Here is a 15,471-nt window from a genome sequence, read left to right as displayed (position 1 = left end):
ACAATGATCATCACAATCCAATTTTATAGGATTTCCATCCCACAACCCCAGCGCATCCCCCTACCCCCCAAACTGTCTCCTTTGGAGCCCATAAGTTTTTCAAAGTTTGTGAGTCAGTACCAGAAGATATTCTTGATTCTAAGCTACTTCTTCCCACTTCGCCCCACCCCACATTTCATTAAATGGAGGAAGTAGAAGGAAACCACATTCACTGTGCTCCTTCCAGGGGCAGGCACATTGACTTATTTGTCCTTCACAACGTCCCTGATAGGAAAGGCAAGAGCATTTTAAAACTTTGCTAAAGTCATCAGCTATTAGGTGGTATCATCAACTGTCATGGTAAAAGCACAACATGCGAACTGTTAGTTTCGGTTTTGTCTGGAGACTTCCTAAGAACTCTAGCCCAGGATCCAGCCTCTCAGATGGCTCTGCAGAACTGCTCCGAAGAGGTAACTGGAAGGGGTCAGTAAATATGTGATTTAGGAGAAGAGTCACATGCAGTCAAGCACATACCTTGATAGAAGGTTAGGAGTTCCCATTGTGGCTCAGTGATAATGAACCCAACTAGTGTCCATGAGGACATGGGTTCAATCCCTGGCCTCACTCATTGGGTTAAGGATCCAGCATCACCAGTGCAGTCCTAAAAGGAAGGTTGGTCATGAGGAACAGATATCTCATTTAGTGATTTTAGTGCTTTTCTAAGTATGCAAGAATCCGGGTTCATAAAAAAAATTTCCCCTGGAGTTCCCATCATGGTGCAGCGGAAATGAATGCGACTAGGAACCACGAGGTTGCAGGTTTGATCTCAGTCCTGGTTCAGTGGGTTAAGGATCCAGTGTTGCCACGAGCTGTGGTGTAGGTCACAGACATGGCTCGGATCTGACATTGCTGTGGCTGTGGTGTGGGCCGGCAGCTACAGCTCCGATTCAACCCCTAGCCTGGGAACTTCCATATGCTGCCAGCGCAGCCCTAAAAAGACCAAAAAAAAAAAAAAAAAAAAAAAAAAAAAAAAAAAAAAAAATTCTCCAGAATTATTTCTAACTTTGTGAGGGCCTCTTTTCCCAGAGCACCAAGTACCTTATTCAGATCTTTGCCTGAATTCCTTTCAGGGTGAACTGTGGGTCAGTAACCACAGCAGCTAATGACTTGATTTTTGCAGAACTGGAAGGTGGGCAACATTCTTTGTTTTACAGCAGTTAAGATTTGAACCCAAGACCTGTATTATTCCAAAGTCACTGCTTTTTCCAGTCTCCTCTATGCTCCCAAACAGACCAGCCTGTTCTTCACGCCACTCATCCCTTCCCGGTATACCTGCGTCGTAATTGATGGCTCCTGATAATTCAAGTTGTTCCCAAAAGTTAGGATATATTTCATACCAATCTTTTCTTCTAATCAAAGATAAAGTCAAACTGCAATAAGATTAGACCAGAAGCAATCATTTAAAAATAAAAAAGAAGCAGTCTCTCATTACCAGTTTGCAGGAAGATCTGCTGTTTCTCAAAATTCAACAGTATCAGTAAGTTGGGGATTTTCAAATGGTGTGGAGTAGACCACTAGGGCCAGAGTTTCAATGTTGCGTTTGTTTTCTAGAAACAGAGCTCAGCATAAAATGCAGCTAAGAGGGAGGTTTTGTTGGGGGTTTTTGCATAATAAAAGTCGTAACTGAGCAACATCAGCCACAGACACTCCTTCCCCATAAATCCATGGAGACTCTTGTGAAAAGCATTTCAGAGAAATCCAAACCCCAAGTAGTCTTTGGCAAGGGGTAATTTGCCATGATGATAGTTAAATAGGGAGAATACTGAGTAGCTGACTACAAAGAAGCATCTAAAAATGAAACGAGCTGTGGCTCAAGTCCCTCAACTGAAAATGTATATAAAATTTTTCACATGTGGCAGCTCAAATCTGTCTCTTCTTTTTATCAGACAGATTTGACAAAGCATAGCAAGGAGCTTAAATTATACCCCTTTGGCCTAATAATCCCACTCCTGAGAATTTATCCCAAGAAAATAACTCATAAAGAATGAGGAAGACTAGACATGTTTCTATAGCAGCATTACTTATAAATAGCAGAAAACTGGAAACTAATTTTCTAATAATAAAGGAAAAGCTTAGTACATTTTGGTATCTTAATTCTTTGAGATACTATGCACCTATTAAGAATATGATCACAGTGTACACACAAGAAAAGGGATACGCATAGAATACAAAAAGGCAAGTATGGTTATAGACATGCAGAAATACACACGTTGGAGTTCCCATCTTGGCGTAGTGGAGACAAATCCAACTAGGAACCATGAGGTTGTGGGTTCAATTCCTGCCCTCTCTCAGTGAGTTAAGGGTGCAGCATTGCTGTGAGCTGTGGTGTAGGTTGCAGACGCGGCTCGGATCTGGCATTGCTATGGCTGTGGTGCAGGCCAGCAGCTGTAGCTCTGATTGGACCCCTAGCCTGGGAATCTCCATATGCCTCAGGTTTGGCCCTAAAAAGCAAAGAAGAACAACAAAAAAATAAACACGTTGATAAAGAGTAGGAAGGAGAGTTCCCATTGTGGCTCAGAAGCTAACAAACCCGACTAAGATCCAAGAGGATGCGGGTTCAATCCCTGGCCTTGCTCAGTGAGTCAAGGATCCGACATTGCCATGAGCTGTGGGGTAGGTCACAGACACGGCTCGGATTTCTTGTTGCTGTGACTGTGGCTAGGCTAGCAGCTATAGCTCCAATTCGACCCCTAGCCTGGGAACTTCCACATGCTGCGCCTAAAAAGCAAAAAAAAAAAAAAAAAAAGAGTAGGAGGGGACACGAAGAGACAAACTACAGATGTTAGTACAGTAAGATTATAAGTTTTAAACATTAAAATTTTCTTTTGTAATGACCATATTTAGTTTTTAGGGTTTTCTTCCCTGTTTTTCCAGCTTTAACATAAAGAATCGTATTTCAGAGCTCTCTTGTGGCACAGCAGGTTAAGGATCTGGTGTTATCACTGCAGCGGCTCAGGTCACTGCTGTGGTTCATGTTCAATCTCTGGCCCAGGAACTTCCATATGTCGAGGGTGTGGCCAAAAAACACTGTATAGAATCATATTTCAGAATTACTTTTGTATCAGATTATTTTACAAAGGATACATGTGGAACATTCTAGTCAAGTGTGAAATATAGAGAATTATAAATTCACAAATACATACTATTGTTTTAATTTGCAGTGAAGGAAATTTGGCTACAAAGCAAGTTGTGTTTCTTCAGAGACCAGTTATGTGGAATTCAGCTGCTCAAACACCAGAAGTGAGTAAAATTGATGCTTTATGTGCTAAATGTTATACTGAAGCATTTCTTTTCTTTTCTTTCTTTCTTTCTTTTTTTTTTAGGGCTGCACCTGAGCCGTATGGAGGTTCCCATGCTAGGGGTCGAATTGGAGTAATAGCTGCCAGCCTACACCACAGCCACAGCAACTCAGGATCTGAGCTGTCTGTTCACAGCAACGCCGGAACCTTAACCCACTGAGGGAGGCCAGGGTTTGAACCCTCAACCTCATGGTTCCTAGTTGGATTCATTTCTGAAGCACCATGAGGGGAACTCCTGAAGCATTTAATTCTTAAACTCTCATTGCTATTCTAATTGGTGAATGGATGAGGAAGTGCAGACTTGATAAGGAAAACAGTCTTCTGAACCAACAGGTAACAAGGGAAATGTGGCAGCAAACAGTTCTGAAGGGGATCAAAATATTACCCCAAATATGCCACTTGGGCACAAGAAGCTAAAGGCGATTAAGAAACAGACAGGAGTTCCTGTTGCGGCTCAGCAGAAATGAACCCGACTTGTTTCCATGAGGACACCGGTTCAATCCCTGGCCTAGATCAGTGGGTCAAGGATCTGGCATTGCTGTGAGCTGTGGTGTAGGTCATAGATGTGGCTTGGATCTGCTGTTGCTGTGGCTGTGGAGTAGGCCAGCAGCTGTACCTCCAATTCGACCCCTGGCCTGGGAACTTCCATAAGCTTCATGAGTGGCTCTAAAAAGCAAAAAACAAACAAAGAAACAAACAAAAAAAAAAAAAGGAAAAAAAATCACACTTTTTAATTACCTAAAATTGTAATTTCAGTTAAATTTTTCAGTCCATTTCTCTTTGATAAATATTTGAAAGAAACAAAAGATCATTTAAAAGTATTTAGTTTCCACCAACTCAAATAGAATGTCCATCCAGTGGTCTTCACAAGGTAAGCAGGGGGGAAAAAAAAAAAAAAAAAGAAGAGGGAGATTCCAGAGGTGAGGGAGCACATGTGTGTGTGAGATCATCTACCATGCCCTCCAAGCCACCATGTCCTCATCTGTAACATAGGGGCAACGTTAGCACCTCCCAGAGGGTTCTGAGGCGGATTCAGTGAGAGAATATGTAGAGGGTTGGGCACAGCACCTGGTCACAAGAAAGGTTGTTTTGTTTTCATAGAGATGTTTTTCTTTCAATATTAAATGATTAAACACTAACTCTTTGGAGAAACTGAAGAAAAATCCAAAACTCTTAATGACTCTCCATTTTTCTCCTATTAAAAATTACCTTCAGGGAGTTCCCTTTGGTGTAGTGAGTTAAGGATCTGGTGTTGTCACTGCAGTGGCCCAGGAACTTCCGCATGCCTCAGGCATGGGCATGGCCAAAAAAAAAAAAAAAGAATGAAAAAAAAGATGGGGAGTTTCCTCGTGGCTCAGTGGTTAACAAATCAGACTAGAATCTATGAGGATGCAGGTTTTAGATCCCTGTCCTTTCTCAGAGGTTAAGGATGTGGCATTGCCATGAGCTGTGGTGTAGGTTGCAGATGCGGCTCGGATCTGGTGTTGCTGTGGCTGTTGCAAAGGCCGGCAGCTACAGCTCCAATATGACCCCTGGCCTGGGAACTTCCATATGCCGTGTGCGGCCCCCCGCAAAAAAAAAGATGGAAAGAATAGACCCTGAGAGATAGCAGTTAAATTTTTTTACATTTGTTTTTCTTCTTTAGAGCAGTTTTGCATTCAAATAATTTTCTTGTCTTTAAAATACATCTCAAGGGAATTCCTGTCATGGCTCAGTGGTTAATGAACCCGATCAGTAACCACGAGGTTGCGGGTTCGATCCCTGGCCTCGCTCAGTGTATTAAGGATACAGCGCTGCCATGTGCTGTGGTATAAGTCACAGATGTGACTCGGATCTGGCATTGCTGCGGCTGTGGTGTAGGCCAGCATCTGTAGCTCCAATTGGACCCCTAGCCTGGGAACCTCCATATGCAACAGGTGCAGCCCTAAAAAGCAAAAAGTTAAAATATCTCAAAATGAATGATTTCAAGAGGTAAAGACTTTTTGGGCACATCTGTTGAATCGTTTCTCTAATATAAACTAGCAACTTAAGTACATCTAAGAAGTGTTCTGAATTAGATCTTTTCCAGGGTAACTTAATAAAATCATATAAATACTAAGAAATATGTAACTTATACATTAACTTCTTTCCTTACTCTACAGAAAGATAATTATTTAATCAAACATTGTTCTTACTTTTCCAGTGATTTGAAGTTCATCTGAAATTATTTGAAACTCATAGGGGTCGTTTTTCATTCATTAGCTGTTAGTATCCTCAGTTGTCCATGAGAAATCAAATCTGGTGCCAGTGTCAATAGAGGGTATCAGCTGCCTTAAAGAGCATCATGTAAAAATAAAAATGACAGGAGCTCCTGCTTTGGCTCAGTGGGTTCGGCAGCGTCTTGGGAGCCCTGGGACTCGGGTTCAACCCCAGGCCTGGCCCAGGAGCTCCATATGCCACGGGGAAGCCCAAAAAATAAATAAAGAAAATTTTAAAATAGAAACAAATTTTTAAAAAGTAAAAATGGCAGCATCCTGCTTTTAACATTAATGAGGTTCTTCCTCCAGCAAATGGGCTTTTTACTGGTGTGGGCAGAGGGGAGGAGGGATCACTGCAGCCATAGGGTGATGTTCAGACTGAAGTGTGGCCCCCTCTTCTGGGCCACTCACAGTTACCGCTCGGTATCCCTTGAGGTGTAAAAGACAGAAACTTTGCTCAGATTAGCCTATGTACCTAAGGGCGTCTAGGTGGGAAGGATACTGGCATAGCTCATAACATTAACAAGAGCGCTACAAAAACCAGGGCCTCAGGTACTAATACTGGAGATTCACCCCCAGACTGCTCTGTTTGTTGAGTGTCTGTGTAGGTATTTGCAGAGGGCTTCTTCTGAGTTGAGTGTGGCCACCTCATCAAAAAGAAAGAACTTCTTAAAATAAACCAAGCAGAGAAATACGAGTACTATATGTTATCACTTATGGGTGGAATCTAAAAAATAAAACAGGAATTGCTTTGTGGTGCAGCAGATTAAGGATCCAGCATTGTCACTGCTGTGGCTTGGGTCACTGCTGTGGCTCAGGTTTGATCCCTGACCCAGGAACTTCCACATGCTGAGGGTGCAGCCAAAAAAAAAAAAAAAAAAAAGAATACGACAAAACAGAAGCAGACTCACAGATAGAGAACAAACTAGTGGCTACAGTGGGGAGAGGGATGGTGTAGGTATCCCAGGTTATGGGTAGGGGATTAAGAGGTACTATCTAATATGTATAAAATAAACTACAAGAGTTCCCGTCATGGCTCAACAGTAACAAACCTGACTAGTATCCAGAGGACATGGGTTCAATCACAGGCCTTGCTCAGTGGGTTGAGGATCTGGCATTGCCATGAGCTGTGGTGTAGATTGCAGACACAGCTTGATTCTAGCATTGCTGTGGCAGTGGCAAAGGCTGGCAGCTGTAGCTCCAATTTGACCCCTAGCCAGGGAACTTGCATATGTCATATGTCGTGAGGTCGTGAGTATAGCTGTAAAAAAAAAAAAAAAAAGAAAGGAAAAAAAAAGACTAAATAAATAAATTAAATAGAAGAATATATTGTAAAGCACAGGGAATATAGCCAAATTTTTATAATGAACTTAAATGGAGTATAATCTATAATCATATTGAATCACTATGTTGCACACCTGAAAATAATACTGTAAATCAACTATACTTCAATTTTTAGAAAGAACTTCTTTATCTTAGAACCAATATAGCAGTCCTGGGGAAGGATCTGATTGGATCTGATTGGGTCACATACACACACTTCAGCAGAGATTGTGGCTAGAAAAGCTAGTTGGAGGGGTGGTTGTCCACCAAAGCTTTTTCCTCTCCCAGGCTTGAATGATTTTGAGAGACTCGACTTGGATGACCCAAGAATATATTCTGTGAGCAAGCAGGAATGGGATTTCTCTGCATGGTTCAGAGCCTCTGACTCTTCTAACTGGTACTAGAGCTGCACTTAGTCTTACAATAGCTTCTTAATCCTCCTCTAAGCCTGAGACACACAAGGAAGAGAAATTCTGAATGTCTATTCTATGTTTTTATTTTTTAATTTTTACAACCATACCTGTGGCATATGGAAGTTCCCAGGCCAGGGGTCGAATCAGAGGTGCAGCTGAAGCCTGTGCCACAGCCATGGCAACAGCAGATCCAAGCCATATCTGTAACCTACACCACAGCTCGGGGCAACATCAGATCCCTAACCCACTGAGTGATGCCAGGGATCAAACCTGCATCCTCACAGAGACTATGTCAGGTCCTTAACCCACTGAGCCACAATGGGAACTTCACCATTCTGTGTTTTTATTGCTTTATAAATCATATTTTTTGCTACTCTCTCACTCTGTCCATCATAATGCTGTACAAAACAATATGTGTCCTATTACTGGTTTAAGTCTGACTTTCTTTTTCTTTGCTCTTGAGACACTGACAGTGGAAAATGAGAGGTTGGTAGGACTTCCTAAATGCAACTGATTTGTCTCTGAGCCTCATATTTGAAATGGATCAGTCATTTTTAGTAAATGAGGATGATTCTCAAAAGTTGATCAGTTTTTATCAAGGGGGGGCATTAGAGCTGAATGCAAACCTTGGATAATCTCCCCCAATTTATAGTGAAAATATCAGAAAAAAGTGAGAAGATACATGAATAAAAGCCTGGCAATATAGCATGGAAAATCTCTTTATTGACATAGAGAAATAATCAAAATATAGTGAGTGCTAAGTGCAAAAGTAAGCTGTACACATCTATATGTGCATATGCAAAATCAGAGTAAAACATGCCAAATTTTAACAGTGGTATCTCTGTGAGACAGGATCGTGCGTGGGTTTTGCTTTTTTCTTTCTTTTTGCCAGGTTTTCTATACTGAACATATGTTATTTTGTCATTGGAAATTTTTATTTGAGAAACACACAGCTCTTTGACCACAAATCTACTCATATTTTTGCAGAGCAAATATTGTGAAAAGAATAAGGTAAGACACTCAGGCTCCAGCTCAAAGCTTGCTAGCTACTCCCTGACAAATCCCGTCTTCTTTCTGGGTCCTCCCTCTGTAGAATAAGGGATTAAAGTAGATGATCTTCAAGCACTGGCCAGGCTTCAGCCTGTTGTAAGAACATTGCAATTTGATTTGTTGGAAAAGCTGTTATTATTTCATGTGACCTCAGAGTGAAGTGGGGGAGGTAACATCATTGCTGAAGATGTATTTATTGAGTCACATGGTAAAAAAGAAAAGTGTTTATTCTGAAATCTTTTTTAGAGTTACCATGTTAGGTATATTTTCATTTTTTTTTTTCTTTTGCCATGCCCATGGCATATAGAAGTTCCCAGACCATGGATCAAATTGTACCACAACAGTGACTCAAGCCACTGCAGTGACGGGAGCCTTAATGGTCTGAGCCACAAGGGAATTCCCTGTCATCTTGTAATATTTGAAGTTTACAGAGTTCCCCTGAGTAGCTCACTGGTAACGAACCCAACTAGTACCCATAAGGTTGTGGTTTCGAACCCTGGCCTTACTCAGTGGGTTAAGGATCCGGTGTTACCATGAGCTGTGTTGTATGTCGCAGGCTCGGCTAGGATCCCGCTTTGCTGTGGCTGTGGTGTAGGCTGGCACCCATAGCTCTGATTTGACTCCTGTCCTGGGAACGTCCATATTCCATGTGTGGTCATAAAAAAAGACAAAAAAAAAAAAGAAAAGAAAAGAAATTTACCTTTGCTGGCTGTTTACTTATTAGTACTTATCTAAAAGTGAATTATTATGACTATCTTGATATTTTGAATAAAACCCAATTTTTATTAGGAAAATTCTCTTTGAGTATGTGAGAGCTGGCTGCTGTTGGCTGATATACAATAAAGAATTTATTGCAAAATTTACCTTTGCCGTAAGGAAGGAAAGATCTAAGCTGCCAAGTGCACCCACTCCTTCCCATTTATTCAGTCAGCATGAGAGGTCATTCCAGAGTGAATGCGTTCTTTATGCCTGTGGGAAAGGGAGCCAGTAGCCAGGCTTGAGAAAGGAGACCAGTCTGGCAGTACCCATCAGCCTGGCCTGCAGCCAAAAGTCCCAGTGCCAACCAGTGTCCCAGTGCCAGGGAGAACGTGCCATTTTCAAATTCTGTATGCTGCGAGTTAATCTACCAGTTTCACTGCTTGTATTAAACTCAATATATTTGGTGAATGAGAAGAAAAAGGAAAAGGATTTGCGATCTGATGTTTGCACTTGATGAAAGCAAATGAAAATGTCTCCACCACCAAGCTTTGTCTGACTTGGGACATGAGGGTGGGCCTTTCCTGAGGCAGGACCCACTGCAGACTTGTTCCCTTAAACTTGCTCAAGGACTCCAGCAACTCAGCCAAGAAAAAGATGAGCTGCCAACACACTCCTCTCTATGCAACACACTGAGGGCTGCATCGTCCTGTACAATGTCATCAGTGTCAAAGGCAGTGGTTGCATTCCACAGGAGCCCACAAAATCCAGTTTAATAAAGCTGTTTGTTTGTGTTGTATGTTTGCCACAAAAACCAGCAGAAGAAACTTTTGTATCTTATTCACTACAATTCAACAAACCTGTGGGTTAACAAACTTTTCTAAGGTTAACCTAGGCATCTGACTTCTATGTTATTTTCCTAAGAGCTTCTCTAAGAGTAATTTAATTCTCATTTTTAAGAAAATGTAATCCTATTCCCCAATTTTAGGAGTTCCCATTGTGGTTCAGCTTTAGGAGTTCCCATCGTGGCTCAGCAGTTAGCAACCTGACTAGCATCCATGAGGATGAAGGTTTGATCCCTGGCCTTCCTTGCTCAGTGGGTTAAGGATCTGATGTTGCCGTGAGCTGTGATGTAGGTCGCAGACACAGCTGGGATCCCGCGTTGCTGTGGCTCTGGCGTAGGCTGGCGTCTACACCTCTGATTCAACCCCTAGCCTGGGAACCTCCATATGCTGCAGGTGTGGCCCTAAAAAGACAAAAAAAAAAAAAAATTAGCTTTAAGCAAATAAGCTCTTTGTAACCTGGGAAATTACTGAGCTTTTAAAAATTTTTGTTTTATCTTTTTTATTTATCCTTGTTCAATTTTGTGCCTGCGTATATGATCATGATCTGTCATAGCATCAGTATTAAAGAAGCCCCAGAAAGAAATCTCATGCACAGGTCTCTCCTTGGGCTCTCCTGCTGACTAGACGTCTTAGTTTGACTTGCTTCCTTGGCAGGGACCATGTCCTCTTCATTCTGAACCACACCAAGGACATGGTCAGGCCTTGGTGATATGTCACAGCGAGAACACCTGCAGCTTGTCAGTCTGCAGAGTGAGCTGGTCCCGTTCCCACTGTGTCAGGCAGAGGCGGTTGGGGAAGGACAAGGAGAGAGGTCCGCCCCACGCAGAAAGCCACCCCTTCTTCCCATACAATCTCGGCCTGAACTATCTGTGCAGCCTATTCCAGCAGAAGTGGGGGTGAGGTGGCCTCTGAGGCACTTCTGCTGCAGCTCACCAACTAACACCAAAAAGCAAAACAGAACCACCAGGGTGTCTCTGCCTGCTTTGTCCCCCCAAGTATGATCTTAACAGGTCTCTCTCCTCAAAGAGCACACTTTCACAGGGTGGGGGGTCGGGGACATGATGGGAGGCTCCCAGCTGGTCCTTGAAGAGCAGATTTGGAAGAGAAACAGGCAGAAAGGCGTGTGCCAGATCAGAAGGTCAGGACTGCATTCACCCTTTTAATTCCTGCCAATCTCTTGTGTTTCAGAGGCGAGGTAGCCGGCACGTGAAAGGGGAAGACAGGAGCAAAGTCACCAGCAGGAGCATCGGACTGGACACGGCGCTGTCACACTCTGCAGAGAGCAGAAGCCCGGCCGAGGGGCGCCTTCTCTCTCCCTCTAGAGAATGCTGGATGAAGGAGAAGAGGCCTGCCCAGCCCAGCGGCTTCTCCGGGCTCAGCAGCAGTGACAGTGTCCTGCGGGAGCTAGACGATGGACAGTTTGACCAGGAAGATGGAGTAACTCAGGTCACTTGTATGTGAGCAAAGAAGGAAAGCCACAGAGGCCTTGTAAATAATAATGAGTAAAATAATTGCCAAGTGACTTCATTGTATCACTTTACCTGTATTTACATAATACTTTGAATTTTTCCAGACTCAGGCTGTCCTCTAATCTATGTAAACTTTGGCTCAACCTCCCAGGCACGGAAGAATAACCAACATATTTGTGCATTTAGAATCCTGTTTAGAGTTCTCTCAACTAAAACATCTGTTTAAACAGATGTCTCATTAGGTTATTAACCCATAATGTACTTCAGTTTCTCATGAATGTTCAAGGTATAATTTTCTTACAGTTCCTGGTAAGACGACTAAATTTCTCAACCAGTATCTTTACCTAATTAGACAATTCTCAGGAAATTAGAGTCTTACTTAAAACTGAAATTCTCTCTCACTTACACACACATATAAAGGGCTAATTAATAAAATACCTATTTCCTGAAAATAGCAGTCTAAATTTTGTCTTTAACTGTGTTATGTATATACAAAGCAAACCTATTTGTTAAAATAGTCTTTGAAAAAGAATCTGTTTTGAATGTCTTTGGTTTTAAAGAGTCACTGTGCTACCCACCCTGTACTGATTCATTGAGCTTCAACTTTGATGCTTCTAATAGCCTAACAAAGAGCAAAGCAGCATCCCCTAAAATTCAATGTGAAAAGAACCCACAAGCTCAATATTTAAAAACCTTAATAGAATTAATTTTCTTTTAAAAAATGTAAATAGTCTAAAAACTATGTAAAGTTCCATCAACTTTAAATGGAAACTGAAGTCTTTTATATCTCTCTAGATTTGAGTTATGCTTTTATTTTGATTGCTAATCATGAAGAATGTGGAAACCCAGAATTTTCACTCCTGAAAGAATAAAAAATGCTTCTAGCACATGCAATGTGTACAGTGACCATCTCTGCTTTTCTTGCTCTGTTACTAGGAATACATTTGCCTTTCCCAGCCTTTAACAGAGATTTAAAGGCTCACTTTGAAATGTGAGAAATTTTAGATGAATTACAACTGACTGTGCCATTGATGAATTCAGCCCATTATATATTTTTATTAGCATTGGCATTATAAGACCATTTGAATAATAAAATATCATTTACTATTGGGCTACTGTTTTTGTTTGTTGGTTGGTTTTTTTGTTTGTTTGTTTGTTTGTTTTGCTTTTTAGAGCTACACCTACAGCATATGGAGGTTCCCAGGCTAGGGGTTGAATTGGAGCTATGGCTGCCAGCCTACACCACAGCCACAGCAATGCAGGATCCAAGCCACATCTGTGACCCACATCACAGCTCACGGCAACACCAGATCCTTAACCCACTGAGCGAGGCCGGGGACTGAACCTGAAACCTCATAGTTCCTAGTCAGATTCGTTTCAGCTGTGCCACAACTGGAATTCCATGGGCTACTGTCTTATGAACACAAATGCTCATAATACGTTTTACACATCTGACAGATTTATACTACATGTTATCAAATATATGGTCTATCTGAACTAGACCAATCTCCATGAATTGTTGATAAGATTGACGTGGAGGAGTTCCCATTGAGGCTTAGTGGGTTAAGGACCTGATGTTGCTGCAAGCTGCAGTACAGGTCGCAGATGTGGCTCAGATCCTGCTTTGCTGTGGCTGTGGCGTAGGCCAGCAGCTGCAACTCCATTTGACTCCTAGTCTGGGAACTTCCATATGCCACAGGTAGGGCCCTAAAAAGAAAAGAAAAAAAAAAAAAAAAGATTGGTGTGGAATTATTCCACTCCTACCATGCAGGAGAATTACCTTTATATGTAAAAGCAACTTAAGAATATTCTCAGTATTGTTCTGTAGAAATAGCTATCCACAGTATTTGTAGAAGAATTTTTTTTTTTTTGGTTTTTTATTTCTTAAATGTTTTTGTTTGTTTTGACTGTGATGTGCAGCAGCTTGATGTGGGATCTCGGTTCTTGGACCAGGGATTGAACCTGGGCCACAGCAGTGAGAGTACCGAATGCTAACCACTGACCACCAGGGAACTGCCTGTTTTGATTTTTAGATGAACCTGAGTTCCATATGCAAGATTTCTTGAATTTTTTGGAGTTGCCGATGTGGCACAGTAGATTAAGAACCCAACTGTAGCAGTTTGGGTGATTGCAGAGGCGTGGGTTCCATCCCCAGCATGGCGCAGTGGGTTAAAGGATCCAGCGCTGCCACAGCTGCATAGTAGGTCCCAGCTGTAGCTTGGATTCAATCCCTGGCCCGGGACTTCCAATGCCACAGGTGTGGCCTTAAAAAAAAATAAAAAATAAAGATTTTAAAGGATCTATGATGAAAATGCTTTAACAAGCAGTTATGAAAGTGCTTAAAAACTAATGAAAATTTAGGAAGCATCAGCAAAGAAATAGATAAAGAGTTCCCTTATGGCACAGCAAGTTAAGGATCCAGCATTGTCATTGTTATGGCCCAGGTCAATGCTGTGGCACAGGTTCGATCCTTGGCCTGGGAATTTCCACATGCCGAGGGCACAGCCAAAAGTTTAAAAACTTTAAAATAATTTTTTTGAAAATATAAGGAGCCAAATGGAAATTTATTTATTTTGGCTGCACCTGCTGCATACAGAAATTCTCAGACTAGGGATCGAACCCGAGCCATAGCAGCAACCCAAACCACTGCAGGAACACCTGTGGCTCCCTAACCTACTATGCCACCAGGAGAACTCCTCAGGGTCTCTTCTATGTGGGTACTAATCCCATTCATAAGCACTCCACCCTGATGACCTAATAATCTACTTACCTGAGGCCCCACCTCCTAATACCATCACACTGGGGATTATGATTTCAGCATATGAATTTGGGGGAACACAAACATTCAGAATATAGCAACCATGGAGTTCCCATCGGGGCTCAGCAGAAACAAATCTGATTAGTATCCATGAGGATGCAGGTTCACTCACTCAGTAGGTTAAGGATCTGGCATTGTCATGAGCTGTGGTGTAGGTTGAAGACACGGCTTGGATCTTGAGTTGCTGTGGCTGTGGTGTAGGCTGGCAGCTGCAGCTCCAATTCAACCCCTAGTCTGCAAAACTTCCATATGCCACAGGTGCAGCCCCAAAAGACTATATATATATATATGGCAACCATAAAGGCACACAGGGGAACTTTCTGGGGTGAAAGAAATGTTCTATTTTTTATCTGGTGGAAAGTAATACAAGTGTATACAATTATCAAAGCTCATCGAACTGTACACACTTAAGTACATTTTACTATGTGTAAACTGTATCTTAATGAAAGAAACGAGTATTGGAAAAGTCACAGAATTGTTGAGAGGGCTAGAGAGCCAAGCTCAGGGCTAAGCTTCTGGGAACAGTGTGTAAGCCTGGGCCAGAGAACAAGCTTGCAGTTGCCAGTACCAAGCACTGCAGCCAAGAACCCAACTTTCCAATTTACAGCTGCTGTTTTTTGCAGGACCTTGCGACCTTTCCCAAACCCAAATGTTTCTCTGCCACCACTTCTAGCAAAATGGTTGGCCTTTGTTCGGCTTTCTTCCTCTCATGACTCACTTGTGAATTGGTTTCACAGGGGTGAGCCTGTGCTCCAGCTTGGGAAGGAGAGTTCTGGGTTCTACAGAAGGCAGAACACGAAGAATATGAGCATTCCAGGTCCTGGGCAGGCAGAACTCCTCAGATGCAAGAGTCCCCAGACCCAGCACATATGTTTACTCATGCTGCAAATTTGGACGAGACCTTAACCAAATGGTCAAAGCTCACATCAACAGTAATGGAACAAACTGGAGTTCCCCTAGTGGTGCAGCGGATGCCATCCAACTAGGAACCATGACGTTGCGGATTCGATCCCTGGATTCACTCAGTGGGTTAAGGATCTGGCGTTGCCGTGAGCTATAGTGTAGGTCACAGACGTGGCTCGGATCCTGCGTTGTTGTGGCTGTGGTGAGGGCGGCAGCTGTAGCTCCAATTAGACCCCTAGCCTGGGAATCTCCATATGCCGCAAGCGCAGCCATAAAAAGACAAAAACAAAACAAAAAAGCAAAAAAAAAAAAAACAAAAAACAGTAATGGAACAAACCAACATCCTGTGATTCCTGATACACTGAGGACACATCCCTTC

At 42.3% G+C, this 15,471-nt stretch overlaps 1 protein-coding gene and 1 long non-coding RNA gene across 3 annotated transcripts in view; one reads left to right on the top strand and one right to left on the bottom strand.

Annotated features, from left to right (window-relative positions):
* Positions 1–2,340, bottom strand: part of LOC110257079 — a 51,451-nt gene extending 49,111 nt beyond the window's left edge. For both annotated transcript variants that reach the window (XR_002339300.1, XR_002339299.1), the window contains exon 1: positions 1,472–2,340. This is a non-coding gene — a long non-coding RNA (uncharacterized LOC110257079). The remainder of the gene's footprint in view (positions 1–1,471) is intronic.
* The window catches only part of RFTN2 (raftlin family member 2), a 67,088-nt gene extending 54,602 nt beyond the window's left edge, over positions 1–12,486 (top strand). Inside the window, exons 8-9 of the mRNA XM_021075725.1 lie at positions 3,201–3,279; positions 11,091–12,486. Coding sequence (XP_020931384.1) covers positions 3,201–3,279; positions 11,091–11,363 — 352 coding nt within the window. The 3' untranslated portion in view covers positions 11,364–12,486. The remainder of the gene's footprint in view (positions 1–3,200; positions 3,280–11,090) is intronic.

Source organism: Sus scrofa, chromosome 15, assembly GCF_000003025.6.
Source record: "Sus scrofa isolate TJ Tabasco breed Duroc chromosome 15, Sscrofa11.1, whole genome shotgun sequence".
Lineage (NCBI taxonomy): Eukaryota > Metazoa > Chordata > Mammalia > Artiodactyla > Suidae > Sus > Sus scrofa.
The sequence above is the reverse complement of the archived record's forward strand: the minus strand, read 5'-3'. Positions and strand labels throughout refer to the sequence as shown.